Below are 27,913 nucleotides of genomic sequence, written 5' to 3'. Positions count from 1 at the left end.
TATTTGAAGTACGAATTATTATTATTATATATTTTATAGTTCGTATAAATCTCTCTCGTTCTGAGACTCTTTCTCTCTCTGCTTTTTGATTTCCATCGCTTCTGTCGGCGTTGAAACCTGAAACCCTCCGCCATCTCTTTGTTCTCTCTCGTCGTCTCATCGGCTCTTTCACGGGGGAGCGCAGCAGATTAGGGTTAGGTTTAGGGCTTGGGCTTTGGGCGTCAGGGGGGGTGGAGGGGCCGGGATGAGAGATTCGAGAAACACGACGACGACGACGACGACGATGGCGGCGGCGGCGGCGATGGATCCCGGACCCTCGATCACCGGCGGCGACCAGAACTTCGAGTTCGCCTTCAACTCCAGCAACTTCTCCGACCGCGTGCTCCGGATCGAAGTCGTGGCGGAGCCGGACGAGGGCGGCGCGGATGCCGGGTGGGCCGGGTACCGTAAGCGGAGGAGGGATGACGGCGCCAAGGAGAAAGGTGAGCGAGAGCGCCTCCCCGAATCCAGGCACCCGTTCCCTGCGTCTCTTTGTTAGTTACCTTAAATGGCCGATTCCGTTTCTTGCTTGCCTTGTTTTGTTGATTCCTTTTCTTGGTTCTATTGAACAATCGACGCATGATTCTTATTCTCCCGATCTATTTCTAATTGAATCAATATGTTTAGGTAAATTCCTGGCCTTTTGATAGAGAACGAAAATGAAAGGGCTTTCAGTTTTTAGGTGTTCTTTTGCTCCCCCATTAGCGAAGTCTATGGATTGTCCGCAGAACTTAAACATGAACTACCACTAATGCAAACTTCTGTTGCAGAAAAGTCTTCTTACTATCTCACACGGGAAAATCATGATGAGAATTGAAATTTGGCCATAGTTAAACGTCGAAATGACATAAATTTATTGCTTTTATGCATGATATACTTGTTTTATCCTTTTCTTGTATGATAATCAAGGCACCAATATCTGTCGTCAACCTTGACTTGTTGGCACAGCTGAGTGGTAAGGGTAGTCCGTTTCCTTTTGTTGATTGTTGGTTTCATTTTAGTTTTAGGTTGGTCTTTCTTACCTAAACCAAATTCTGAGGTCATAGAGCACTTTCAAGTGGTTAGGTGACAGTGACATGTTGCATGGTCTAGAGCATTCTGCCCATCAGGGTACAAAATCGAGTCGATTAGATTTGTTCTAACTTAGTAAATGGTTACTGATACTAATTTTTAGATAGTTTTAGCTTTTTACATGGAGGATTCATGCCTATTTTGTATCCATAAATGCTTCTACTCATCACCTGGTTTCCTTCTCTTCAACTCATCATCAACCACTTGGTTTAAGTCAATTAAGGTCACAGGGAACTCAATTGGAGAGGATGACCGCAGAGAATCTTGGGAGGAGATAAAACAACTATATTCCTTTTCTAGCGAACGACTTGGTGATTCAAGAGATAAATGGTGTGTGACGATCTTCATAGCTAACCTCAAATAATTAGGTCAAAGATCTCATTCTTTTGGACAATCTTAAAAGTGACTAAATTTCCAGTCATACCATGAACGTAGGGTTGTGTAATATCTCATGCTTCTCTGTGTGTGCCATAACATGTTAGTCCTTGACACTCTATATGGCCTGCTCAGACCACATCTGGCATGCTGACTTTCCCATGTTAACATGGTTCATCATGATATTTTGGGTCACCTTGCCTATTCATGATTAGCACAATCTTAGAATGAAGGGTGTTAACCATTTTCTTTTCAATGGAGGAACATTAAGTTCTAACTTTTAAGTTTGTGGATTTTCTTTTGTTGGTTGAATTGTGTTGCTGACTATAATGTATTTATCATTTGATAAGAAATTTGTAGCTCCTCATGATCAACAATTATATTCTTTTTTTTTTGGCTTTTAGCATCAGAATCTGCAAAATACTCATTGGAGCTTATATCGAGTTGTGAACCTGACACTGAGGAATGTATGGAATATGAGAATCATGATGAAGAGGATGAACCAATGCTTGAAGAATTAGCACCAGGCGTGGGTCGAGCTGGTACATGTCTGATATCTCTAACTCTTTTTAATATCATCGTATTATTAGGTGTTAAGATTACTACTGCAATAATGCATCTTTGTAGCTTAAAGTTTCTCCTGTGGATTCCTGTTGATACCTAATCTGATTCCCCAGCTTCGTGATATGCTTGTTTTAGTTTTCTGATAATACTTGTCTGTGGCATTAACTTTGGTAGTTTGAAATGTATTTAGTACAGACCTAGCCCAATCCAACTGTAACTTAACTGAACCCAACTTTGGGTCGTAATTTTTAATCCCTAACTTATCTGACTTTGGAGTGGGCAAAAGTCAGGTTTGATTGTTCTTCCATGTGTCAGATTGGTCTACAGATGTAGCCGCAAAAATGGGGCAATAATTGTAATAAATGAAATGTGCTTAACATGGTCTCTGGCTATGTATGCACTCTAGATTGTAGGATGTTGAATCAAGGTGATTTCAAATTTGTTGCTGTCTAGGTTGGGTGGATTAGCTGTTTCTGGATAACATTTGTTTCAAAAGGAACCTGAACAAGCCTTGGGTCAGGTTTGAGATATTTCAACCCAAATTTTTAACATAACCCTACCAAATTGTCCCTGAACACAATTATTCAACCATATAAATCATTCTGGTTGAGTATCTGCCACAATGCTCTAAGGTTTCTTTTGTATTTATTGGTTTGACCTATTTCATTCTCGCCAGCGATTTAGTGTCTTTTAGACTTGGGAAGTTTGAAAATTAAGCAATATTTTGATATAGATCAATCTTTGATAGTTGCAGATATGATCTTGCCCCTGTAAAATCTGATTTTCTTCATTCTTTCCAACTATAAATATAATATCCTGAGCTTGCTATTAGTGCCTGGCCCAACTAAACGGTTCAAACCCATAGTTAAGTACCTGTGTTGTAAAAAATGCCTGAACAATAACCTAAACAAAAATGCATAGAGAATTTTACATGACAAAGGCAAGTACAAGCATCTTTACTAGAGAGTCGTATTCCAAGATGTTACTGTCAATATTGACTGTCAACATGTGGCTGGTGTAACTGATTTGAAAATCAAGTGCTGACCTTCTGTATACCAATTTTTTTCTTTGTCAATAATGTATTGGTTATAGAACACCAATATATCCAAAAATGGCCTTGTGGAGCATAATTATAGTATGAACAACTTTCCTATCAAATGTATAAGAACCTATCTTATTTTCCTAGTTAAGACAAATTTATGCAAAGAACTCTTTGATCATTTCACCTACAGGTTATTTCATGGGGGTGTTATCTTGGCTCAGTATCTCCTAGACTGAAAAGAGAGAGTCGATCAGAATAGTAACTCTGTCTGGGAAGTTATGTTTCTCTCTGAGATAAAGACAAATTCAAGAAATTAACAAAACATGTCCGTTGGAGACAAAATATAAAATTAAACAGCCAGATGTATGTTGTATATCTCAATTTTATTATGAATGTCTAGATGATGTCAGCAGCCCCCCTATCTCGCAGTCACAGTCAACCAAGATTTGGTTCACCTATATGATCTTGGAGAATTATTCCATGCTCTCAACGTGCTCGATATCATTCAGAAACACGACTCATTTGCCTGCTAGGTTAATATCGGCCAGATAGTTCTTAATGCCCCATTTTGATGTTACATTTGTTCTTACCTGTAATATCCTGATCTAATTAGTCTGGGCTAGGCTTTAATTAGTATATTTGTCATTACCTGAGCCAGAAACACATGGGTTATGCCTCTAAGAGAGTATTCACAGGATGGGGGGTGAGAAACGCCAGGTCAATTTGATGTGAGACTTATCAAATTGGGTATTACATTACTAACTATGGTAGTGTGATGATTCAGATTGCTCTGATTGATGAGGAAACTTGTTTGTTAAATGAATGTAGACTTGCCTATGTGCTACTTCAAATGCTAAAACTTATTCTAAAGAGATTCACTGAAAAAAAGAAGAAAAAGAAGCATAAACTGACTTGAAACTAATGGCATTGGTCAAAAAAAAATACAAACCCAAAATCATATACATCTTTAATTGTATTTATGATTAACTATTTAAGTATTGCCTAGATTTAATAAAATAAAAGTTGTAATTGTTTGGGATTCAGGATTTTACTTGATTTCAATTCAATTGATAAATTAGTCTATAGGATTTCTTAAGATAGTAAGAAGTGGATGAAAAAGGGGCACGAGGGGATTGCTCATATATCCTCTCACTGGTAACCAGTCCCAATCCACTATTAGGCCAGTTCTGGACCTAATGGGCTGAACCTCTGTGTTTTAGTTGAGACTGGGCCACAACTGTGTTTTCAGTCTGGTTTCTGTTTCGGCTTCTTCTTTCCAAGCAAATGCCTAGCTGAAGATGATCCAAAACAGATCATTTCAAGCATCGAATTATGGTTGGTGGAAAACCAAAGTTTGTATTTATGCCTTTCGGAAGATAATTTTCAGAAATGAGTAGCACGGTAAAGCATTATCTTGCCTCGACTGTGCTTGATCTCTGACACTGTAAAATTTGTTGCCCACAGATGAAATTTTGACATGATGGTACCCAGAGCTGTGGACTGAATTATAATAACTCTCAATCAATTGGCTTCATAGCTTGCAACTTCCCATTAATTTATTATATTTTATCTTGAAGTAGTAATATAACTGATTAGCTGATACCATGATTCTAGATGGTTCAAGAGATTTTAAGAAACAGTCTACTTCTTATAGGAAGTTCCACTGAAGAATTTTTTGACTGTAAACAATATAGTTGTCATTGTATACTTGACTGAAGCCTGAAGAATCATCCTTGTTTTGGATTTTTTTTTTTTTTGTTGAAAATGACAGTGGTGACCTGAATAAGTCTTATACATGCTAATGTTCGATCCAATCTTGATAAATCATTTTTTTGATAGACTTGCATCTTCCATTGTTATAGTTATGCTATTTGTTTCCATTTTTGTGATTGGATTGTCCTTATTAATCTACAGGTGCTGATACAGAAAATGATTCATCAAATGTGGGTGGTTCTCCTCATGTCCTCCGAGTTAAATCCATTTACATTAGTTCTGCTATACTGGCTGCGAAAAGCCCATTTTTCTTCAAGGTTAGAAATACCACCTACCATCTTGCTTGCTCTTTTTTTGCTGACAGTTACTAAATCCTATTTTTCTTTTTGTATTTTCATTATCAGCTTTTCTCGAATGGCATGAAAGAATCTGATCAGCGGCATGCAACCTTAAGAATCAACGAATCAGGTAATTGTGGAACAGATCATGCTAACTGCCAAGTGTTATTATGTGCAAACATATCTGCAGTTTATGACTATAGAAAAGAATATATAACTCCTCCACTTGGTCTTTTTTATCATTTAGTACTTAAGATTTTAGCATTGAAAATTTTCGTATTTCTTTCTTCAAAGTTAGTTTTTATTTTTTAAGATAAAAGTGTCTTCAGGATTTGACATAATTAACATAGTTGGGTAATATAATGTGAACTATGGTATGATTTTTCTTTAGTGAGCAATGGCTTATCGATATGATCGGTATTATTCGCATACGTCTTATGGACATGTTTGTTTTCTATATTGTTAATTGGTAAAATTTGTTTCTGCATTCCACATTGACTGTGTTTTTTAAATACATCTTTTGAGAGAGGGGTTCCGGTGCAACAACCACCCCAGGGTTGTGGAGGTATCTTCATCAACCCAGTTTGCATGCCTTGCAGGACAAGCAACTTCATATATATATATTTCCTTTTCTTTGCCCCTTTAACAGAGGAAGCTGCTCTCATGGAGCTCCTAAGTTTTATGTACAGCGGAAAGTTGTCAACTACCTCTCCATCTCTCCTTTTGGATGTGCTGATGGCTGCTGATAAGTTTGAGGTTGTTTCATGCATGCGGCACTGTAGTCAGTTGCTTAGAAGCTTGCCTATGACTACGGAATCTGCACTACTCTATCTGGATCTTCCTTGTAGTGTTTCAATGGCCTCAGCAGTCCAACCTTTGACCGATGCAGCTAAGGATTACCTTGCCAATAGCTACAGGGATATAACCAAGTGAGTCGACATTGGCAGGTGATGATCTAATACTTGTTACATATTTTTCTAACATTAGACTTTGGGAAATTTTTTGCTTCAGGTTCCAAGATGAAATGTTGGGCCTTCCTCTTTCTGGCATCGAGGCCATACTCTCCAGTGATGACCTTCAAGTGGCATCAGAAGATGCAATCTACGACTTTGTGCTCAAGTGGGCCCGTGCTCAGTACCCAGTGTTGGAGGAACGGCGTGAGATATTGAGTTCTCGTCTTATCCGCCATATCCGTTTTGCTCATATGACTTGCAGGAAACTGAGAAAAGTTCTCACATGCAATGATTTAGACCACGAGATTGCTTCCAAGTTAGTGACTGATGCGCTCTTCTTCAAGGCAGAGGCCCCACACCGGCAGCGTGCCCTTTCTGCCGACGAGTCGAGCCACAAGCGGTTTACAGAGAGGGCTTACAAATACCGTCCGCTGAAGGTGGTGGAATTTGAAAGGCCTCACCCACAATGCATCGTCTACCTGGACCTGACCAGGGACGAGTGTGCCAAGTTGTTCCCTTCTGGCCGGGTCTACTCCCAGGCATTTCACTTGGGCGGGCAGGGATTCTTCCTCTCGGCTCACTGCAACCTGGATCAACACAGTTTATTCCACTGCTTTGGCCTTTTCTTAGGGATGCAAGAGAAAGGTTCGATCAGCTTTACGGTGGAGTACGAGTTTGCTGCAAGAACCAAGCCGTCAGGAGAGTTTGTGAGCAAGTACAAAGGCTTCTACACTTTCACAGGCGGGAAGGCGGTGGGCTACCGAAACCTGTTTGGCATACCATGGACTTCATTTATAGCCGAGGATAGCCTCTTCTTCATCAATGGCACCCTTCACTTGCGGGCTGAATTGACCATCAAACAGCCGCAACCACCTTCACTGCAGTAGTATTACACTGGTTCGTCTGTGTTACCAGTCAACATTTTACATATCATGGAAGTGTCCACGTTGTAATTTTGTTGTCTTCTCACCTGCCAAAATGCTATTGGAAATTGATGATACGGTGCTGTGTGATGCTGTGCTTACAGACAGCTGCAAAAGGCTTGATGAGTGACCCATCCATGGTGATATGTACGCTCACTAATTCTGCTCCCAACTTAAGAGCATTCTGATTGGCGTCTGCCGTTATTTGTTCATAAGCTGTGATTCATAGGGTCTTTCACTTTGATTGATGTCTCAACATGACCCATTTTTCATCTTGCTGGATTCCCATCAGCCAAAGCCAACAACACACCTGCTTTGTTTCCTTATCTTGTGGACTCTGGTCTTTCCATGCGGTTATCGTTCCCCCCCCCTCCGGTGCATGGTGATGCATCGTGTAATAATACTTCATGAACAACTTGTATTATTGGCATCCAAGCATCCATCCAATGGTGCCGTCCCCTTTCTTTTGTTTTGCTCTCTGCAATATGCTGACGCATACGTAGATGAACAGATGGGAGGAAAACTCACGATCATCATATCAATGCATCTGTCTGCATTTGGCTGTGTCCACTGTCATCAGCCTCTCATTCAACAGCAATCGAGTATGGTCGTCCAATTGGGAGCTTCTCCTTATGTTAAACTAACAATCGACTTGTCCATCTCGGGCATCTCCTCGCGGTGAAAAATAAATCCTTGCCATCAAGAATGCTGTCGACTGGTCATTTTCACAGAGCTCAGGGCATCCCAGCACTAGCGGAGTCTTCTACAGAGACAGACACGTCTGCTCTTCGACCTTCTATTCCAAGCCCTTGCCTTCGGAGACTGCAGTCTGACATGGATAAAAACTGTTCACTGTACCTTCCCCTCCTGCTTGCATATATACAATGCCCAAACATGTACAACACCATTGACATGATGCAACGAGGTGTTGGATTGTGTGTGTGTTTTTGACTTCTCCTCCTTTGATGCAGTCATCATCTGCCGTGGGGGACTGTCCTACCAATGAGATGAGCCTCCAAATGGATGTGTCCGGAGCAAAGCAATAATGGAGTCAAATGGACCAATACCATCAATCACAGTGCCCACAGGTAAACTAAAATTTAACCTTGTATGTGTCATCTACATATAAGAATGAGCATGAATTGGGTTAGAATTAATAATCCTCGGTTTATGTCAGCCTGAGATATGCTTGAGGTCAGTACTCTCATCATGTCTCTATCGTCCCTTTCTTCCCACATGTTTTGGATGTCATGGTGTAAATTAATAGAACACACAGAATTAATTACTATTTATGTAGTGGCTGAAAATAATAATAATGTGAACTTCAAACCAGATTAGTAATAATAATGTGATGACCAAACAAATCGAATGGCGAGAGACGGAGAAGGAGGAGAGAAGACACAACGCAGGAATCTACTCCATGATGCGCAGCAGAAGAGAAAAAGAGAGAGAGAGTGTGTGTGTGTGGTTGTGTGTGAGTGCGTGAGGGGAAAGCCGAAGCCCCCCATTTTCCCATCCCCTCTCCGTTCGAGTCAATCTCGGCTCCATGGACAACCACACAAGCCAACCTACCGAGACTGCAACAAGGCCACCATGCCAGCTTGTCTGCATTAAGGTCTCTGTTGTCCTCGTGAGACTGGGCTCACGAGCAGAGCATGGCTTATGCGTGCGTGGAGGTGGCCCCTAAGAGACAATGGTGTTATCGGTTGTACAGTGACAGTGGGAGGCAGATGTTGGGAACGAAGACAGGAGAGAGAGGCAGGGAAACGACGCACGTTGTGGGTGTAGCGGTGTGTTCTACTGTTTTGGTTTGTGAGGCACACCGACCGATCCTCTGTTTCCGACCACCGGAGATGGAAACCGGACGTCGAAGATATCATGCAACGTTTCCGTCGAACAACCCAAATTTTCAATCTATTAATTTTGACTTATTTTATAAAAAGAATTTGGACTTTAAAATATCATGATAAATGATATCGAAGCCTATTGAGCTAAATAGGAAAATACTATGGTGGGTAAAGGTGAATGAACATCACGTCATTGAGTTATCATTGGATTACATGTAGCATATATAATACGTATTGACTGACTAGAATGTCGAAAGTCAAATATATAATAATTTAATAAAACATCGATTGATTTTTAATTTTATAAGAGAATAAAAAAATAATTACATTAAATAATATATTAATTTAAAATATAATATTTATTACTTCAACATATTGATTTTTCTAAATAAAAGAGTAAAACTTTCTTATGAGAAAATCTTGTTTGCTATCATTAACTATTGAATGTCTCAACGGTAGAAAATCTTGTTTGAAAATATTTTATGAATGATCACAAAAGCTTAAACTATTCGGAAAAGATGTAATATATTTATAATCTTTAACGAAGATGAAAGAGAATCCATAGCATCAACTCATATCATTACCGAATCGTTGGTTAACATTTATTCTCTGGATTTTACAGGATAAGATAAACCAACACTAACCTGACAGGATCACCATGAACAAACATCAAGTACTGGCAAGTGTATGTGATGATAAGGGAACAGTGTTCCTGTGTTCATTTCCTGATCTCCGCATGCTGTTTGGGGGACCATCGCTCTATCTCTCTCTCTCTGCCCTTTTCTTTTTGTTCTTCTTCTGCTTCTCTCATCTCTCTCTCTCTCTCTCTCTCTCTCTCTCTCTCTCTCTGATACATGAGAAGGAAGAAGAAAGCTCAGAAATGGGACAGCCTGCACTGCCAAAAGTCACCTCCATCCTCTCTTTTTCCTCAGCTTTTTCTTCCTCTTTTCTTTCTTTTTTTTGAACTATGTTCAAATCCCAAACACCCTAAAAGACCGCCATCTCAAGAACCCTAAGTATCATCTGATCATCAATTTACCCTCATTTTATTTCCCTTCTCTTCTCTAATTACATATATATATATATATATATATATGTATATGTATATATATATATGAAAGAACAATTTTATTCCTCTTCCTTCTTCTCATGCGATCTTGAATCATTTTGGAAATGACTATCCAAAGATTTCTATAAATATTAGCATATATATATATTAATGTTTGATTTAGTGATGTTAATCACGAAGAACGGATATTGATTTTAATTAAATGTATATAAATAAAAAGGTAATATGAATTCCGAAATAAAGCAACTTTTTTCTTGTACGCTTCTATGGTTACTCAGCGGTTTACCTGCCCTCGTGACTCCACAGAGAGATGTTAAACTGAGACGTCCCGGCAGTGGTCCGCGTTTCCTTCCGCCTTCCGTCTATTTCTTTACCGCCATAGTAACGTCGATAAAGGAACGAAGAGCCGATGGCTTCCCATTTGCTGCTGCTTCTTCTTGTGCAGGGCAATGGCGGATCTCCAGAGAAATTTCCCCGAGGTTTGCCCCACTTCCCCCTCTCTCTGCCGCGTTTCGCTCTGCTCTCACATGGCGGCGACTCGTCAAAATTTCTTCTTTGGCCCGTCTTTTATGAGAAATAATGGCATTAACGCTCGCGTCCTCCTCTCTGCCTTCGTTTCTGCCTTGCAGTTGAGTGAGGAAATGATTGCATTCGGTACCTGCCGCGGTGGGCGAGCGCTTCGGACGCCCTTCGTTTAAGCAAAATCCAGGCAGACGCACTTGGCACCTTCCGTCTCCGCCACGCCTTCTCCTCTCCTCTCGTCTCTTCCCTGTTTGTTAACGGTCGTCGCGTCCTCTCCTTTCCCTCCCCTGCCTTATTCTCAGATCTTCCACTCCGATTGAAGTTCTTCGAGTCAAACACTGTGTCGAACAGTTAAAGCTTGCTTCTTTTGTATGTTGTGCGCTTCTTTAGTGGCGAAGTTGGGTTCTTGAAGAGGAAAATGCCAAAGTTTTGAGATTCTTGTCGTGCTGTCGAGTGGATTTCTGAATCTACGGCAAGAAATGAGTCTGAATCGAGTGTTGTTGGCGATTTCTACCCTCTGGTTGGCGATTTCTTCCGCGGGAGTCGGCGCCGGCAGCCTGGCGAAGGACAAGCAAGCGTTGCTCGACTTCCTGGCCGCCGCCCCCCACGGACGCGGCCTCAATTGGAGCCGAGCCACCGCCATCTGCGGCCTCTGGACCGGCATCACCTGCAGCGCCGACGGCTCTCGCGTCGTCGCTGTTCGCCTCCCGGGTATCGGGTTCAGGGGCCCTGTCCCGCCCAACACCCTCAGCCGCCTCTCCGCTCTTCGGATCCTGAGCCTCCGCGCCAACATCCTCTCTGGCCCCTTCCCGGCTGACTTCGCCAACCTCACCGCTCTCACCGGCCTCCACCTGCAGCTCAACAGATTCTCCGGTCCGCTGCCGTCGGATTTCTCGAGGTGGAAGAACCTCACCGTCCTCGACCTCTCCTTCAATGACTTTAACGGGAGCATCCCGGCTTCCATCTCCAATCTAACTCATCTCACTGCTCTGAACCTCTCTAACAACTCCTTCTCTGGCCAAATTCCAGATCTTGATCTCCCAAATCTTCTATTTCTTAACCTCTCCGGTAACCACCTGAACGGCACAATTCCCAAATCCATCCAAGGATTTCCAAATTCGTCATTTTCGGGCAATGATTTGTCGCCAGTATACCCTCTGACTCCAGCATCACTGCCGGCACCGACGCCACTGCCTGCTCCTTCTCCTTCACCAGTTTCGAGCTCGATAACCACGAGGAAGTTGAGTGAATCAGCAATCCTTGGAATTATAGTTGGCGGATGTGCTCTGCTGTTTGTGATGCTTGCGTTATTTCTCTATCTTTGCTGCTCAAGGGGGAAAGAAGAGAATTTTGTCTCAGGAAAAGCATCAAAGGGGGACCTGTCGCCGGAGAAGTCTGTCAGTAGAAACCAGGGCATGAACAACCGGCTTGTGTTCTTCGAGGGCTGTACCTTTGATTTTGACTTGGAGGATTTGCTGAGGGCGTCTGCTGAGGTCTTGGGGAAGGGAACATTTGGGACTGCATACAAAGCCGTGTTGGAGGATGCTACCACGGTGGTGGTGAAGCGGCTGAAGGAGGCCGGTGTCGGGAAAAAAGAGTTTGAGCAGCAGATGGAGGTGGTAGGGAGGATCAAGCACGAGAATGTGGCGGAGCTGAGGGCGTATTACTACTCCAAGGATGAGAAGCTGATGGTGTATGACTATTACACCCAGGGGAGTCTCTCTTCCCTGTTACATGGTATATCTCTCTTCACCTTATATACATTACTAAGTTGCTATACCTGTTTCTTTGAATTGTCTGCTATGAGTTTATGGATCCTTAGACTTCAGAGTTTGCATCATTTCTAAGTTTACGTAGTGTTTTTAGCTTGAATGGTTGTCAGTCTTCCTTGGTTTAGTCAGATAATAGTCAACCACCTGATCTTTTATCCTTTTCGTCTTATGGTAGTCCATTGTGAAGGCTTGCCCTCGGGCACTAAGTTCTGTAATCAAATTTAAGTTGTTTTTTTATCCACTTAATTATAAATTTATTCGTTTTCTACATCGTTTTGGGTTTTATAGTAATCGTATTCTGCTTTAGTTGTTGAGGACAAGCTAGACGTGAGCATTCTGGAGGTGCTACATACACTTCGTGCACTGCTTTTTCCATGACTTAGGATAATGTTATGGTCTTCAAAGTCCAAAATGTTATGAACTGCTTTTCTAAGATGGTTTCTAAACTGATTTATTTTATTTTCAGTTTATCTCACCTATGAAGGTCCATTGTTATTTGGATCAAATTCCCAACTTAGTGTATGCATTACGTGGTTTCTATTTGGAGCGATCGTAGAAGTGGACCATTGAATCTTTTAAAACATCAACCGACAAGACTTCAACCATCGCTTTTAGTCTGAAATTTTGGTTTCTCTTAAATATTATTCTTCATTATGCAAAACTTGTGAAGGAGCTCATGTCAAATTTTTTTTCTTCATTTCAGTCAGCTTTATATTTTAATTATAATGAGCTTCAAAATATACACTTGTGTTGGTTTTTTACAACGAACGATGTCTAATCGTGGTGTTTTTATGCGATAATATCATTATTTTACATTGCAGGGAAAAGAGGGCAGGACAGGACACCTCTAGACTGGGAAACGAGGCTTAAGATAGCGCTTGGAGCTGCAAGAGGAATTGCACGCATTCACATCGAGAACAATGGGAAGCTTGTCCATGGCAACATCAAATCGTCCAATGTTTTTCTCAACAACCAGCAATATGGTTGTGTCTCTGACCTGGGTTTACCATCCATCATCAACCCAATGGTTCCACCGGTGTCTCGCTCAGCAGGTTACCGTGCACCCGAGGTGGTCGATACAAGGAAAGCATCACAAGCTTCTGATGCCTACAGTTTTGGTGTTCTACTGCTCGAGCTGCTCACAGGGAAATCCCCCATTCAGATAGTGGGAGGTGGTGATGAGGTCATCCACCTAGTCCGCTGGGTTCATTCTGTTGTCCGCGAAGAGTGGACTGCGGAGGTGTTTGACGTGGAGCTGATGAGATATCCTAATATCGAAGAGGAGATGGTGGAGATGCTTCAAATTGCAATGAGCTGTGTAGTGAGAATGCCAGACCGGAGGCCTAAGATGCCAGAGGTGGTGAGAATGATTGAAGGAATGAGGAGGTTTGATAGTGGGAACCTGCCTTCAACAGAAGGCAGATCAGAGGGATCAACATCGACACCAGTACAGGATACACAAGCCATATCAACTCCCCAGTGAAGCTAAGTTTCTTTACGCTAAGCCCGTCGTGTACTTTTTAGCTTCCCGCACGATGCTTCTTGTTAGTGTGGTTCATTGTTGTAGCATTATCCTGTTCAGATTCTTTGGGCTTGTCCACCATGTTTCACCTGTTTTAGGATAAAATTACCGCAGATGTTGTAGGTCAGAATACTGTGTGACCTGAATGAGGCAAATTAGTAGTTTGGCATGGGTGTTTGTTTCCTTGCCTATTTGGTTGCAGGAAGTACAAACACTATTGGTTGCTGGAGAAACTCGAACTATTATCAAGTCTGAATGGCCTTGAATGATCAAAATATCCATCTGTCGGTCACGATTGGCATAAAATATGTTCATAGATCAGAGAGGATGATTAAAGTAAATGCTGCTCGGCTCTGGCGTATCTCCTTAGTGAACTTCAGAATTGGTACAGGATTCTGTGGTAGTCTCTTTTCGTGAGGAAGAAATAAAACTGGTGGCAGCTGATGTTATTCGATCGAGCAATGTCTAGATTACTTAGCTTCTTTTCATTTTTCTTTCCTTCAATTCTGGTTTAAGGGGTGTAGTAGGGTTTCAGCACTTTGGAAAATGATGTTTAATCTGCAATGGCTACTGTGTAGGTGATGGATAACAAAGAAGGCCCCATGAGTTGATGTTTACCACTACATTCTGGGTTTGGTTCATCCTCACTAGAGGCACTTGAATCGGAACTTTCTCCAGGTTAATCAAGGCCTCAACTGTTGACATGATTGCATGAAGTTGTCAAGCCTATCGAGAGTGAGGATGTGAAGGTGTTTAATTACTGATACATGCAGAAGCACAGATCATCCTCAGAACATATGCATTGGGAACTCCTCCATATGTGCTCCATGGTTTTAGATATGATCTCTCTGGTGTGGGAGAAGAATTCAATTGGTCATAGTGAGAATTTCGAATCAGAATCAGTGGTTTAGGCTCATCAAGTCCTAACATTGGACATTCGGACATTTAGAACCAGTGGCTTCGGATTGATGATTCAGACTCATCAAGTTATCATTACATTTCGATGTTTATTAGTCACCGGGTTGAGCCAACTGAATAATCAACTCACTGCCAGTCGCAAGCTTTTTAGATAGGAGGGGGGATTACATTATGACTACTTGTTCATCGATTCCTACCATCATATCATCAATCACGACAAGATGATTAAATATAGAAGTTAGACCACTTGACTATAGATCAATTGATGCATATATAGGAAAGATTTGTTTTGTGCTCCATCTGATGTGGTTGGAAAGATCATGATGCAATAATTTAATCACCTATGTAGCTTTGACGAAGTAAAAAACATTATGCTGAAGTCAATCTCACAAGGAGGGAATTATCAAGAGTTTGACTTGTAATCGCTAATACTCTAATCTTTTAGCTTAGTGATCGACTAACTAATTCCCCTGATTTCTTAGAGCGAAATCGTGTCGTGGTGCTCCACAATCTGTGTGTAATGCTAGTTAATTACGATCTCCCCTGTTTCATTAGCATCAAAACATGAGGATTAAGGTTGTGTGGTGCAGTGAGTTGTAGGGTTGACTTTTAGCTCACCTGCAGATGTTCTATGCTTTGGTTCTTAATTTTTATTAGTCTTGTGTGGTCTCTTAACCCATTAAGCCAGATTGAGCTGCAAACCTATTCTTCGTTGACTCTTGTTGGCCCATGTTCTTCAGTGTCTTCAGGCTTCAATGGTTGAAGAAGCAGACCGATGCAAGCCATTGTATTATGGCTTGAGCTCGAGATTACCCCAAAGAAATCTTGATCGAGAAATGTAAGTTTGTGCATTCGTTGTGGCTGGTTCCTGCAAAGGAACGGATCATGACTCTGGGAATCATTGAGAAGAGGGAAAATTTTCTCATAAGATACTCCTTTGTGTTCTTTGGTGAAGGGCAAGAGGTGCTATTAACCTTTGGAAGCTTCATCATTCCATCTCTTGGAGTGGTGTTTCCGTTCCTCAATAGACCTGACTACACTTATTGTTTATACACAGCATGAGAGAGAGAGAGAGAGAGAGAGGCATGTGCAGAACTCCACATGTCGACCCTGCCATTTATTGAAGCTTAACCTTCGGTGTTTCAACGCCTTGGGGATAGGTTTCGGGTGCAATTATTGCACTGCTGCGAACTTATATTATGGTCAAAGGTAAACATTTGTTTCGACCATTCACTGCCACGATCTCCTTAAGAGCAAACTCACCGATAGCTCCACATACTGATGACAAGACATAATCTAACATTCTGGTGGTCAGTGAGATGACTTCAAACTAAGAGAAATAGAATGCAATGTGACATTACTCGTTCCTCATGAAAGAACAACTCTGCAAGAGAAATGGGCTATTCATTATGCATCCAATTAATGTATACTTTGCACGCATGTAGAACTTGAAGCAGCCAATAGTGCAGACAACTGATGCAAATGTCATGCACCAAAACAATCCTATGTATATATACGTGTGTGTGTTTGAAGGTCTTATACATGCTCGAAACTATCTTGTTCCCCAGGTAGATTAAGACTAAGCTTTCAACACAAGCTATAGGTAAGTTAGAATCAGTGGGAGAGGTCTCTTTAGGTGTGATACATGATATATAAAGGCCTGGCTATAATGAAGCATTTTAATATGCAACAAGGGTTGCAATTCATGAAAGGGAGGGTATGAGCACATGAGTGGACGACCTAAACCCTGGAAACCAGGTGTGGTGCAGCATGCACTTCGTGGAAGAAAGAGATCAGTTCACTTGTGGTGTTTGTCCTGAGTCGAAGACAAGAGCAGCAAAGTTGCATACATGCACCTCTCCCCCACCCAAATGATCTCAGTGAGTGGAGTCTGATTCGGCCATTGATGTGCGATGCTGCTTTCATCTTCTCGCTTTTGGGGAAGCTTTGACCTGGGAAAGAATGGAGAGGTGGTGTGCAGCACGTTGATGAGCAGTCCTCTTGGAGTTCAGAGGAGCTGCAACAATGAATACCCACCTGCAGATGTTAATAGTAAGAAAATAAATTAAATAATAATAATAACAATAATAATAAGAGAACGTGTGCATGCCTTTGCATGGGTGTTATTACAGCTCGTTCAAGATTTATTTCTCTATCTTCTCGTGTCTTGAGTCGTTGGTGGGATCGTTTACGTGGAGATTCCATCACGTGGTCATCACGGGGGAGAAGAGAGGGTGCGTGACCGGCGCCGGTCGGCCGCCGACAGTTGCCCGCCTTCTCCGTTACATGTCCATTTGTGGCCTTCACTTGGCTCTCTTGTTCTTCTGCCTTTGCTCGTTAAAGAAAGCCCAGTAGTCACGATAGAACACACGGTTGACCTATCACAATGGGACCGTTAGTTTTGACTCCGGTGGCTTCGGTCGTCTCGTCCGTCCAACACTGAAAGGCCGGAGTCCCTTTTCTCGAGCTTCATTAGCGCTACAGACTCGAGAGAACTTGCACCGGTGATCTCGTAGCATGGTACGCATCAGAAATTCTAAAATCCCAAAAATGATGAAATAAATTCGAACAATATTAGGCTAATGAAAAGAAAACTTCGGTCATATAATAAAATAGTATAAATTAAAATGTAAGCAAAGAATTAATGGAGAGAGAAGAATCAAAGCAAAACGGACGGTGCAGATCTAATTGGATGACGGCTACGTTTCACCTGTAAAATATGTTGGCGTTCACGACACACATAAATGCGAGAGAGAGAGAGACAGAGGTGTGTGCCAAAATTAAAAGACGTGAGACGAGCGTATGCCGTTGTTTTTCTAACATAAACAAACATGCGTCGGCATCAATACATGTCGGGCGGTGGGGCCGACGATCGAGGCATCACACGCTCGAGCCACGCAATGGAACTCGAATCCGTGTCGACTACCACGTGAGCCCTAATTAATCGCCCCCCCACCCCCCCTCCCTCACTTCGTCATCACCCATGCGACTTGGTGCCATTAATTTCCGGTGACTTCCACGCGTATCGTACTTCGATTCATTATACGTAACGTTGTAAATGGCTACGTACTGAATGGCTTGCGATGCATTCTGTAGGTAGTATTAATCACATCGATCATTATGCGCATAACAAAAAGACGAGTACGAACATGACTGCGTTCGTTTCTTGAGATCATCAATCAGCATTAATGGCAGCTGACTGTTTTGTTCTCAGAATCTACAACCGGGAAGACGCGACTCCCACTCGCCATTGCATGACAATTTCTATTTGAGAATTTAGAGAAAACCATGGCTATTGATAAGGAGTGATGGGTCTCTTTCTCGTTCATCGGTTTGAACTGATGTGAATGAATATTAAGTATGCGAGGTGGTCTTTATAATGCGTGGTCGGAGAGGAACTCTGTGCACCTTCCATGATGGTCGAGGATACCCTAATAATCAAATCGACGCTGGACAAGGAGACTAATGTATGATGGAGCTGTTGTTGCACCATTGACACAATGTTTTCTTTCTCGTCATGTGTTTATTTTTTAATCACAAGAGAATAATTTTACTGTCATCAAATCTAGTCCTTAGGTATTCTATTTGAATGTTTATGCTTATACATGAATGTAATGATCGTATTAAGTGAAAAAAATAGATATTTTATTTTTCTTCATGACGATACTTTGGGACTTGCACGGAGCTCAGAGTATTGTTTTCCCCCTTATATATAAGAAAAAAAAATCATATTAATAATAATAATGATAAAGGATGAATTAAGTACCCCTTCTTGTCGAACTTGGTGATCTTTCCCAAATGAATCTGTCCATTATGTTCCATTTTATGCACCCTCCATTTCCTTTCTCTTCCTTGGATTGCTCACATTGGCTTTATCTACTCCACCGGCCTCTTTCCTTGCTCCTCCTACGGTGTGATTTATCCATCTACTCTATATCTTGCCTTCCCGAGAATTGAAATCTCGAGAGAAGGTTTTACTAGTCCTTGTGACTTGGAAGTTCAGTGAACACCTTACATATTTTACTAGATTCGAGATGATATAGATCTTTTTCTTATTAATTGTTTGATTATTGAGTATCCCTAAGCATTTTTCGCAAGTCCATAATCCGTTATGAAGCTATAAATTCCAAATCCTCTTAATAAAGAATCGTTTGCCTCCTAGTATAAATTAATGTGTGGCTTATTTTATGGTAGGGGTTAGGTTGTTTTGTCATCTACCTTCTCACGAAGTAGGACACCTGATTTAGTCATCTGAGGTAGAAGATAAGAAGTAGAGGAAGAATTTTGATGACGAGAAAAGATTATCATCATTGTAGATATCGGATTGGATGGCTGTGATTGACCAACTTGATCGGCAAAAGCTACTAATAATGCCTCATTCATGCTTCCTGGCTTAATAATGTATATATTTCTTGACCTCTTGAGGGACGACTAATGGAGAAGACCTATAAAATTAAGAAGCATGATTTTTTTTGTGGTGTTTTTGTAAAATTTGGTTGTCGGATATTCATTCGGAGTCAACTAAAATTCTATTCCATCTTTGACTTGTGTTCGGAATTATCAGATCCTCTCTAATCATAAGATATAAAATTTTTACAAAATTATATCAAGAGTATGTTCGACATTGTCCCTCTAATATTCAAGTTAGTTTTGATGGTGAGATCTTGATCGAGTGTCAAGTCTTTTAGGGTCGAATGTACTTGAGAGGCCTTTTATAGTGAGATCTTAGGATCATTATGTTATAATATCATGTTATAATACATAAGTAATGTTCCGAATTCGGATAATATGCATGGTTATGGTTATGGATGTAGTTGTGATGGCTAAAGAATAACATTGATGCCGAGGAGTCCATAATATAGTAACGTGACATTAAAGTGAGGGCCATACGACATTGGGGTGAGGATCGCATCATCATCCTGATACCAGATAGAGTGGTGGATTATTAGAAGACAATGATAAGTAATGTCATTGGCATGTTTTGCACAGCAAAGGAATTGGATTGGTTAACTTAGACACGTCGCCCGTGCTTGAGATCTTTGAGGTGACATCCATCAGAACAAGCGAAGGATCTCCTTTGTACTGAACGAGAAGCCAAATCCTCCCTCGACAACCACTTTAGCGACGTTGGTTTGAGCTTGATCTCATTAGCTTTCTACTACTCCCTGTTGGCGACTCGTAGTTATCGTCAATGAAGGTTGACACTGAAGCAATTAAGAACACTTATTTTGATCGATTTAACGTTCTTTTAACTCTCATTCATCAGTTCAGGCGTGTTGCATGCGTGCGTACGTGATCTCAAGTGAGAAGACTCAAAGAAATGGAGAAAGAGAGAGCGAGCGAGCGAGAGAGAGAGAGAGAGAGAGAGAGAGAGAGAGAGGGAATGTTTGCTTTCGCCTTACTCAAAGGATGAGGGTGGGACACGAGTCCACGCCCGTGGTGGACGAAACAGGAGCAAGTCCACGGCGCACCACTGCAGCACTGCCATTCCTACTCTCTTGCGACGCATTTACCGTGTATCGCAGGACATGAACGAGGGCTGACACGAAGGCGGTGCAAGTCGCTGCTGCATGTGATCCAAACACGGCGGAGTTGTGGGTTCGCGTTCGACGAGTCCGCCCCAAGCAGAGCTCAGACGGCCGTGATCCGAGGCGAGGGGCAGAAACCTCGTATCGGACGGCGGAGATCCGCTTCCGAGACCACTCGGGGGGCGTCACCTGGACGGACGCCCAGCAGGCGGAGGGTAGCAGCTCCTCCGCATGCGGTCCAATCACCGCCGGCACGTCTTCCGGCGAGAGCCACCAACGCGTGACACGCACCCCTCCCACTTAAAAGCTTCTTTTCTCTCGCTTCCCATGTGATGTCGCCCTTTTCTTCCTCTCCTTTTAATTGCGTGTAGAAATACTCGGCGAAGTGACCCAACTACCCCTTTCCCGGCGAAGCGAGGCGGTGATGAGAGAGAGGGGAGGGAAAGAAGGGCGAGGACCAGCAGACACACACTGGGCGTGGTAAAAAAGTCGGGTGCGGAACACGACGCTGCAGTAAAACATTAAACTGTGCGGTGGTGCAGTGGAGTGCGCAGTGCAGCGTGGAGAGGTGTAAGCTTTTTTGGTTACAAAATACATGTGGTGGCTCTGCTCGTCCAACAACAGCTGTGGTAATTATTTTTAGGCTTCGCTTCACATGTTGGTGATGGTCTTCAGTGCGTCTCGCTGTAAATTTAGACGACACAAATGACGACGACGACAACATCACTGGCCACTAAACCACAAAAGAGGAAGGGTAAAAAAGAGGGAGAGGCAGTGCATGCACTTCATGAAGTCCGACGTAATTTGGGAGGGTATTTAAACTCGATTGCTGGTAATATACAGCTAACGCTGGGATTGGCCTCGGTCAAACGCCACCCGGTCGTCGCTTAACCCGAGGAGGATTTGACGGTAATTAGACTTACCCCACCGTCACCCACCCCACGTGTGGGACGGTCTGAGTCAGCAACCGAGTAGGTCTACTATTGGACCACGTGTCAGGACCCACTTTTCGTCTGACAACTTGGGGGGGGGGGGGTTTGTGGGTCTTAATTTTCAGGTTTAATAGAAATAATTATGGAGATATTTAGAGAAGAAATTAGAAATGAGAGAAGGAGGAGAAGGGGAGTCTCGACTCGGGTGCCGTGTTTCCGATTTCGGCTGTTGAGGATCCTATAAAACTGCGAGTCCCGGTGCTCTTCTTCCTCCTCCCACAGTCCAAAGCACCACCAATGCATCTCCATTCGGCTTATCTCTCTCCGTGGGTGCGACTCTTCTTCTGACTTTTCTACCTTCTTGTGCTGCTGCTCTCTTCTTTTCTGTCTCGTTTTCGCGCTGATGTTGATGGTGGTGGTCTGCTGTCGGTGTGATACGGAGGGTTGGGGTTTCCCAAAACCAGAAGCTTGTCCTAGCTCTTGTGCCTCTGGGATTTAAGTACCCTGTGCTCGCTTGGTGGAGTTTCGCCTTGGTAAGTTTGACTCTGTCCTCTGTTCTCCCTCTCGAGCTCTGTCTTTTCCTTGGAATCTCTCTTCTTTCCTCTTTTGAAGTCTCCTGGGATTCTGAATCCATGAAGATTTGGTGGTGTGTTTATCGTAGAAGGTCACAGTTTTGGTGGATGCTTCGTTCATCGGAGGAAATGACGACTTTTGCGCTCTTATATATGTATGTATACATTGGTGAGGGTGTGAATGGGAAGGGATGCGTTCTTTTGCGGTCTGCCGTTTGTGCTTTTGGTTCGGCTTTTCGTTGGAGCTTTTGAGATGGGAAAGATTATATTTTTATGGTTGGCCTCTTGTTTGTGTTGTTGGAAGCAGGGGAGGAGGAGAGCAAATGCGAGCAGATTAGAGTCGTGGAATGAATCTGATGGATACTACGTTTCTGGTGCCGATAAAGCGGACGGAGCACATCGTCGTGACGCCGAAGCCCTTCTCGCAGCAGCCGAAGCGCCGCCCGAGTGACGTCCCCGTCGCCGCGCCGCTGCCGCGCACGGTGCGCATCTTCTGCGACGACTACGACGCCACCGACTCCTCCGGCGATGAGAGCGGGTGCTGCCACTCCCGCCGCCGCGTCCGGCGGTACGTCCAGGAGGTCCGGTTCGAGGCCCGGTCTGCACGCGGCGGACCCCATGCCGTTGGGGAGGCCGGGAAGAGCAAGGCCGCGAAGGGGGGCGGCGCCGGGAAGAAGCGGAAGGCCGGCCCTGTTGTGGCAACAAGCGGCGATGGGAGCGTCCAGAGGTTCCGCGGCGTCAGGCGGCGGCCGTGGGGGAAGTACGCGGCGGAGATTCGGGACCCCTGGCGACGCGTCCGGGTGTGGCTCGGTACGTACAACACCGCCGAGGAGGCTGCCAAGGTCTACGACTCGGCCGCCATTAAGCTCCGAGGACCCGATGCCACCACCAACTTCGCTCGTCCCCCGGCGGACGCCGCGACCGTCACCCACCCCCCTCCGCCACTACAACCGCCGAAGAAGAACATCTCGGAGAACAACCTCCCCTCCGTCTCCGGCGGGTACGACTCCGCCGAGGAGTCGCACAACCTCTCCTCCCCGACATCCGTCCTCCACGGCTTCTCCTGCTCTTCCTCCTCCAAGCCCGGCGACCAGGCGGAGAAGCCGAAACAGCCAGGTACAGTTGGCGACGAGAAGGACGTGGCGGCCGGCTCTTCGGTGGAGCCCGGCGGGTTCCTGCCCTTGGAGAAGGACGAAGTGCTCTTCGACGACTTACTCGGCTTCGGGGTGTTCGACGACGACGACTCCGCCCCCATCGGCTTCCTGGCCGAGGAGTTGAGCGACGCCGTCCTTAACGGCTCGGGGCTCGACGTCGACCTCGGCCCAACGTCGACGTGGCAAGGGGTGGACGATTTTTTCGATGGCATCGGCGACCTATTCCCGATCGAACCCCTGCCCGCCATCTGAGCACGAGTCTTTAGTGACGTTTCCGTCGCCGGACGCCGATTCCTCGGCCGATTTTGCTGCTGCGGAGGGAAACAAATTCCGCTTGTTTTTCTTTTCGTTTTTTCGAAACCTCCCTCAGTGTTCGTATTTATTAGCTTTTTTTTTTTTCTCGTATGTGGCAATGACGCTCGAAAAATATCTCCGTCTATTAACGGCGACGGAACGGCTCAGGTAACTTTTTCCTCTCTCTTTTAATTAGTATATAACAATAAGAATCCGGAAGAAATTTGAGCCTATCGGTCTTGAACGCGTGGATGTGTCTCGTAGTGGATGCTGTACATTTTGGCATCTCAATGTCGAACGCGTGGCGGTGTTTGACGGGTATCGCTCATGGCCCCTTTACGCTGTGACTTCCGCCCGCTGGGCTCGGCCGCCCGGTGGACCGGTTCGGATAACACACAAGACCGACCCAACGTGGTTGGAGTCGTGGACTAAATCATGCATAATCAATCACATGATCATGGGATCTCTTCCTTCGGCTTCTAAAATCTACCCGCAGAACAGCAAAAGGTCATCATGTCTTCTGTAGGGAACAAGTTGTTGCTCCATCGTGATCTAATCGAAAGAAGAAATGCAAGAGGAAGACCAAGTGTGGAGTCTAGTCGATGCATGGAAAGGCATCGAGCTTTCTATGAGGTCCATGCATGTTTCGTGACGCGTTCCTCACGATTACGCTGTGGAATTTGACGTTGACGTGGAAGAGATGAGGAGGATAAAGTTCCCGTTCCTGAAAGAGACCAGATATGGTGGTTGGTTTCCATTGTCCACCACCTACCTGCTTCTATGACTGTGTGTGAGAGATGGAGGATGCTGGCCTTCTTCCCCTGTCAGGGACTTGATGCTTCTTTGTGCGAGTCTTTTCGTGGCAAACTGATCATGAGATTACGCCATTCCGAGGGTGAGAAGCACGGGGCATGTGACCGTCTCACTTCTTCCTACCAAGAGCAGTACATTTGTGTTGGTTCGGGATCAGGAGACAATGGTTTCTGTGGCGTAATCTCCAACTCCGAATCCTTTGTACGCATTGGGTGAAGATGAACTGTTCATTTGTTCCCAAAAGGAGTAGCCATGCTTGCTGCTGCTGAATGATACGAGCATAGTCCTCGTGGATGGAGTTGTCTGCTCCAGACAGCTCGGAATTGCTGAAAGTACTTCTAAGGCAAGTTTTGGATGCTTGTTTCAGTGATCTATTTAGTGCCACTCAATCAAAGGAGTGGCACCAAATGTTGTTCTTGATTTCTATGTGGACTGTCCTTGATCATAGATCTACCAAAAGGAATCTATCTGGGACATTAATAATGCTTGAGTTGGAGGTCACAACACAGATAAGAAGGCGAGTTTTGGATGCTTGTGTGGCCAATGGAAGAGGAAACCAAGTCGGCTGCTGTTTGTGATACGCCATCCCCGACATCTGTAGGGTTCCTTTCCTTGACTTCCTCATGGCTAACATACGGTCAAATGTCCTAATCTTTCCTTTCTTGGGTTTGTCATCACCTTCCCGTCCACCTTCCCCCTTCCCCCCCTGCATCCATTTCTTTCAACGGGTTATATATGATCAGCACTGTAGAAGGCTCTCTACTGTACAATGCAGGCCTTCCTTTCTTGCTGGTCTCTCTCTCTCTCTCTCTCTCTCTCTCTCTCTCTCTCTTTCTCAAACACACCCTGCAGAAACACACACCTCCATATTTCACAAAGTGGAGGTTGTTGTTGCTTTGTGGGTGGAAGGATTGGTGAGGAAGGAGATGAGGAGGTAGAACAAAAGGCTCTCACCTGCCCACATTGTCCCGTGAACGGAGATACGAATGCCATCCCCATCTCACGCTGAAATCTTTGGCACTATTCATGGAGGTTGTACCCTACCATCATCCCCCATGTAGTGGATTTCTTAGTCCAACTAATGTAATTCCTACATCACTCACATAAATCTCTCATCCTTGATTAGGTTTAAAGAATTTGGATCGTGATCTAACTCATACGACTTGGATTCGATTGGTTTTTGAATCGATTAGATTGACAATTAGTACAAGGAAATCACATTCGACCTGTCCTTTCTCTAATTAACAAAGACAAAATCCAAGGTTTTTCTTACCCAACGTTCAATGGCCACTTCAACCAAAAAGTCCAAGCTTACTTGAAATGGGTCTCTTTTTGTCGTCTCCACCTCCCTCTTTGAAGTCACATCCAACGCCCTATGCTTTCTCGATGCTCGTCTTTGGCTATGGCTCTATTTCATCGACGGATGAGGTTCTCTTTTTTCCTACTCCCACAAGCCATCGGACCCCGACTTCACACTATCTTTATGCAATCTAATTTATTGCATTTACGTAATTTTTTATGGGCTTAAGTTGTGAGTTTAAAATTTAATGACATTCCATGATGTATCTGCAAAGATTATAATATTATTTACAATATGAATGAAAAGGCTGTCTACCGACTTTTTACGTTAAGCAAATCAATTTTTACATTTTGGGATTTTATAACTAGAAATAAGGTATCTGATCTTAGTTTTTATGGATTTTCTTTTACTTTTACTTGGAGTAACAATCGTGTGGGTTCTTCATGCATTTGTGCTTAACTACGTGGAGAAACAGAGTTTTGATTTGATCAAAAAAAAGAAAAAAAAGAGGTCTATGACTTAACTACTTGTGACGAAATGCTTATGATTTTATAAAAGCTAAATTGTTTGAGAGAGGCTCTCTTGCATTGAAAAACAAAGGGTGGGGGTAACCTATCTGATAAGGGATAATTTGGTCGGTCGATCATTGGTGCGATCAGGTCAGTAGACTCGCAAGAAATTGTTCGGGTGATGGGCGTACCCGTATGGTTTTGTCATTTCGAAACATATGAGCTCCAAAAAATGTATCTAAGGATAAGGGAGACCTTGCAGACTTATAAACCCTTGGTTCCTATACTTCTCAATCAATGTAGAACTAAATGATTATAAATAACTCCCAACAAATCCAACTCTAATAAAGGCTGAGGTGAACAAGTCTTTATTGACAGTTGAATACAACTACTTACAAATATTGCATAACAAATTTTTGGTGATTTAAACTAAATCCAAATACTTTTATAAAATTATCCGAAAATGATCGATCTTATTTATATGATTCACAACCAGGGAGAGACACACCCTTTTAGATTGTCATGCCATTATGAATAACTTGGCTCACCACCATACTAGCCTTAAGAAAAACCAGCTCTTGACAAGAGGGTCAACTATTTTAAGATTTAGAACTATAGATCTATAGTTTTGTATAATATCCTTTATAAGATTTTAGTGAAAGTATTGGCCAATAGAATGAAACCTTTTCTTAATTCACTAATATATTAAAATCAATCAGCATTTGTTCTCGACCGTAGCATACATGATAATATTATCATTACTAGTGAGCTTACTCACAGTATGACCAAGAGTGAGGGCAAGAATCTGTAAATCCTTTCAAAACTTGATATATCTAAGGCCTACGATTATGTTATTTGATCGGCCATTAAGGAAGTTCTTATAAAAATATATTTTTCATGCTTGTTTGTGGATTAGATTATGTGTTGTATGATCTCCTCTAGATTCACATGTAAGGAAAATGTGATAGGGGCATCGTGATCCTATCTCTCCCTACTTATTTGGCATGGTTCAATAACTTTTCTTTAATCTTTTAAAATATTTTATTCAGCAGAAGCTTATCACACCTTTCAGTTTTAGATGGTCTACGGTGTCACACCTGATTTTTTTTTTCAATAATATCCTAATTGCTTTTAGAACCAATATGAAATCTCACGCTTCTATTATAGAACTTCTTGATCTATATTCATCCTTACCAACCTATGAACAGACCTAAATATGTATTATTCTTGTACAGGGTGTGTTAGTGAACAAAAATATCATGGGTGATGAGTCAGTACGGTTAGGTCGGCGGGTCGATGTCGGGAGTTTCTTGCAGAGTGAGTAGGATGATGAGGTGGTCGCACTCTCGGAAAGGAATGTTGGTCGACGCTAGTCGGGATCCGGGTCAGCTCACTGCTCTCCCTTGTGTGATGGAAGGTATTTCTTGGGTCGAGACGCTCGCCGCTCAGGGGTATCCGCCTTCCTGCGAAATGGCCTTCGTCGGGTGTTTCCTGACTTTGGCCCCTTCGACGAGCAAGTCAATAGAGTATTTTTATATCAAGTTCTTTTTTCTCCCCTGATCGGGCGTCAGCCAGGGGTTTATATACTATTGTGCGAGGATTGGTTGTGCCTCGGTTCGATGTGGCCACTAACCTTTATAGGATGGGATGACTTTTCTGACTAGCTGGCATCTTAGGGGATGCTTGAGCGGCATGACGGCACCGTCCTGAGCCCTCAGGATAGTCGTATCGTATAGTGTCTCAGTACGGAATCTGGCTTGACATGTGTCTCGGGGTTCTAATGACGTGCGGTGTCGGATTCTGACACTGGTTAGGATGTGGTGTGTGACATCGGTGATGACTCATCTGGGGACCAAAATATGCCTTATCAGGGTATATGATTTTCTAGATATTAAGAAGGATACACCATCATTGAAAATAAGATATAAGGGGCCTTGGAATTCTAAGACATTAGGATTTCAAAAGATTCCATTTGTATTAGAAGATTCACACATGAATAGAGTAGACAACCTATGGGTTAAAGTCCTAGATGCTAAGTACGGACTGCTTGAACCTAGAAACATAATTAACAAACCAAAAGCTTTATGGGATGGAAAAGAATCATTTTAGCTCTTCATAACTTGAGGGGGGGTTTTATAAGGGT

General features: G+C 43.2%; 3 protein-coding genes across 5 annotated transcripts; all 3 read left to right on the top strand.

Annotated features, from left to right (window-relative positions):
• Window positions 1-85: 85 nt before the first annotated feature.
• Window positions 86-7,095, top strand: LOC103968909 (BTB/POZ domain-containing protein POB1). Of its 2 annotated transcripts, none has more exons than XM_009382264.3 (6): window positions 86-533; window positions 1,890-2,027; window positions 5,006-5,121; window positions 5,209-5,272; window positions 5,792-6,071; window positions 6,154-7,095. In XM_009382264.3, the coding sequence occupies exons 1-6, from the start codon at window positions 245-247 to the stop codon at window positions 6,980-6,982; spliced, it is 1,716 nt and encodes a 571-aa protein (XP_009380539.2). In that variant the 5' UTR covers window positions 86-244; the 3' UTR covers window positions 6,983-7,095. The 2 variants fall into 2 exon arrangements, with proteins under 2 accessions (XP_009380539.2, XP_009380541.2); XM_009382266.3 differs by having other exon boundaries at window positions 88-482.
• A 3,160-nt stretch (window positions 7,096-10,255) lies between these two features.
• LOC103968908 (probable inactive receptor kinase At4g23740) lies at window positions 10,256-13,919 on the top strand. The gene is made up of 3 exons (XM_009382262.3): window positions 10,256-10,413; window positions 10,564-12,193; window positions 13,050-13,919. Exons 2-3 carry the CDS (start codon window positions 10,936-10,938, stop codon window positions 13,709-13,711), a joined length of 1,920 nt encoding a protein of 639 aa, XP_009380537.2. The 5' UTR covers window positions 10,256-10,413; window positions 10,564-10,935; the 3' UTR covers window positions 13,712-13,919.
• Window positions 13,920-21,312: 7,393 nt separating this feature from the next.
• LOC135625952 (pathogenesis-related genes transcriptional activator PTI6-like) lies at window positions 21,313-23,379 on the top strand. 2 transcript variants are annotated; one of them, XM_065131109.1, is made up of 3 exons: window positions 21,313-21,661; window positions 21,790-21,855; window positions 22,008-23,379. In XM_065131109.1, the coding sequence occupies exon 3, from the start codon at window positions 22,048-22,050 to the stop codon at window positions 23,104-23,106; it is 1,059 nt and encodes a 352-aa protein (XP_064987181.1). In that variant the 5' UTR covers window positions 21,313-21,661; window positions 21,790-21,855; window positions 22,008-22,047; the 3' UTR covers window positions 23,107-23,379. The 2 variants fall into 2 exon arrangements, with proteins under 2 accessions (XP_064987181.1, XP_064987180.1); XM_065131108.1 differs by lacking the exon at window positions 21,790-21,855.
• The last annotated feature ends 4,534 nt before the right edge of the window (window positions 23,380-27,913 follow it).

This window comes from Musa acuminata, chromosome BXJ2-10 (genome assembly GCF_036884655.1).
Source record: "Musa acuminata AAA Group cultivar baxijiao chromosome BXJ2-10, Cavendish_Baxijiao_AAA, whole genome shotgun sequence".
NCBI lineage: Eukaryota > Viridiplantae > Streptophyta > Magnoliopsida > Zingiberales > Musaceae > Musa > Musa acuminata.
This window is presented reverse-complemented; position numbering and strand designations above follow the sequence as displayed.

Bases quoted from the DNA above. Each gene is read 5' to 3' on its own strand.
- LOC103968909 (XM_009382264.3), top strand. From the start codon at position 245: ATGAGAGATTCGAGAAACACGACGACGACGACGACGACGATGGCGGCG. The intron at 534-1,889 runs GTTAGTTACCTT...TTTGGCTTTTAG, and splicing joins CCCGTTCCCTGCGTCTCTTT to CATCAGAATCTGCAAAATAC. The intron at 5,273-5,791 runs GTAATTGTGGAA...CCCCTTTAACAG, and splicing joins CTTAAGAATCAACGAATCAG to AGGAAGCTGCTCTCATGGAG.
- LOC103968908 (XM_009382262.3), top strand. From the start codon at position 10,936: ATGAGTCTGAATCGAGTGTTGTTGGCGATTTCTACCCTCTGGTTGGCG. The intron at 12,194-13,049 runs GTATATCTCTCT...TTTACATTGCAG, and splicing joins TCTCTCTTCCCTGTTACATG to GGAAAAGAGGGCAGGACAGG.
- LOC135625952 (XM_065131108.1), top strand. From the start codon at position 22,048: ATGAATCTGATGGATACTACGTTTCTGGTGCCGATAAAGCGGACGGAG.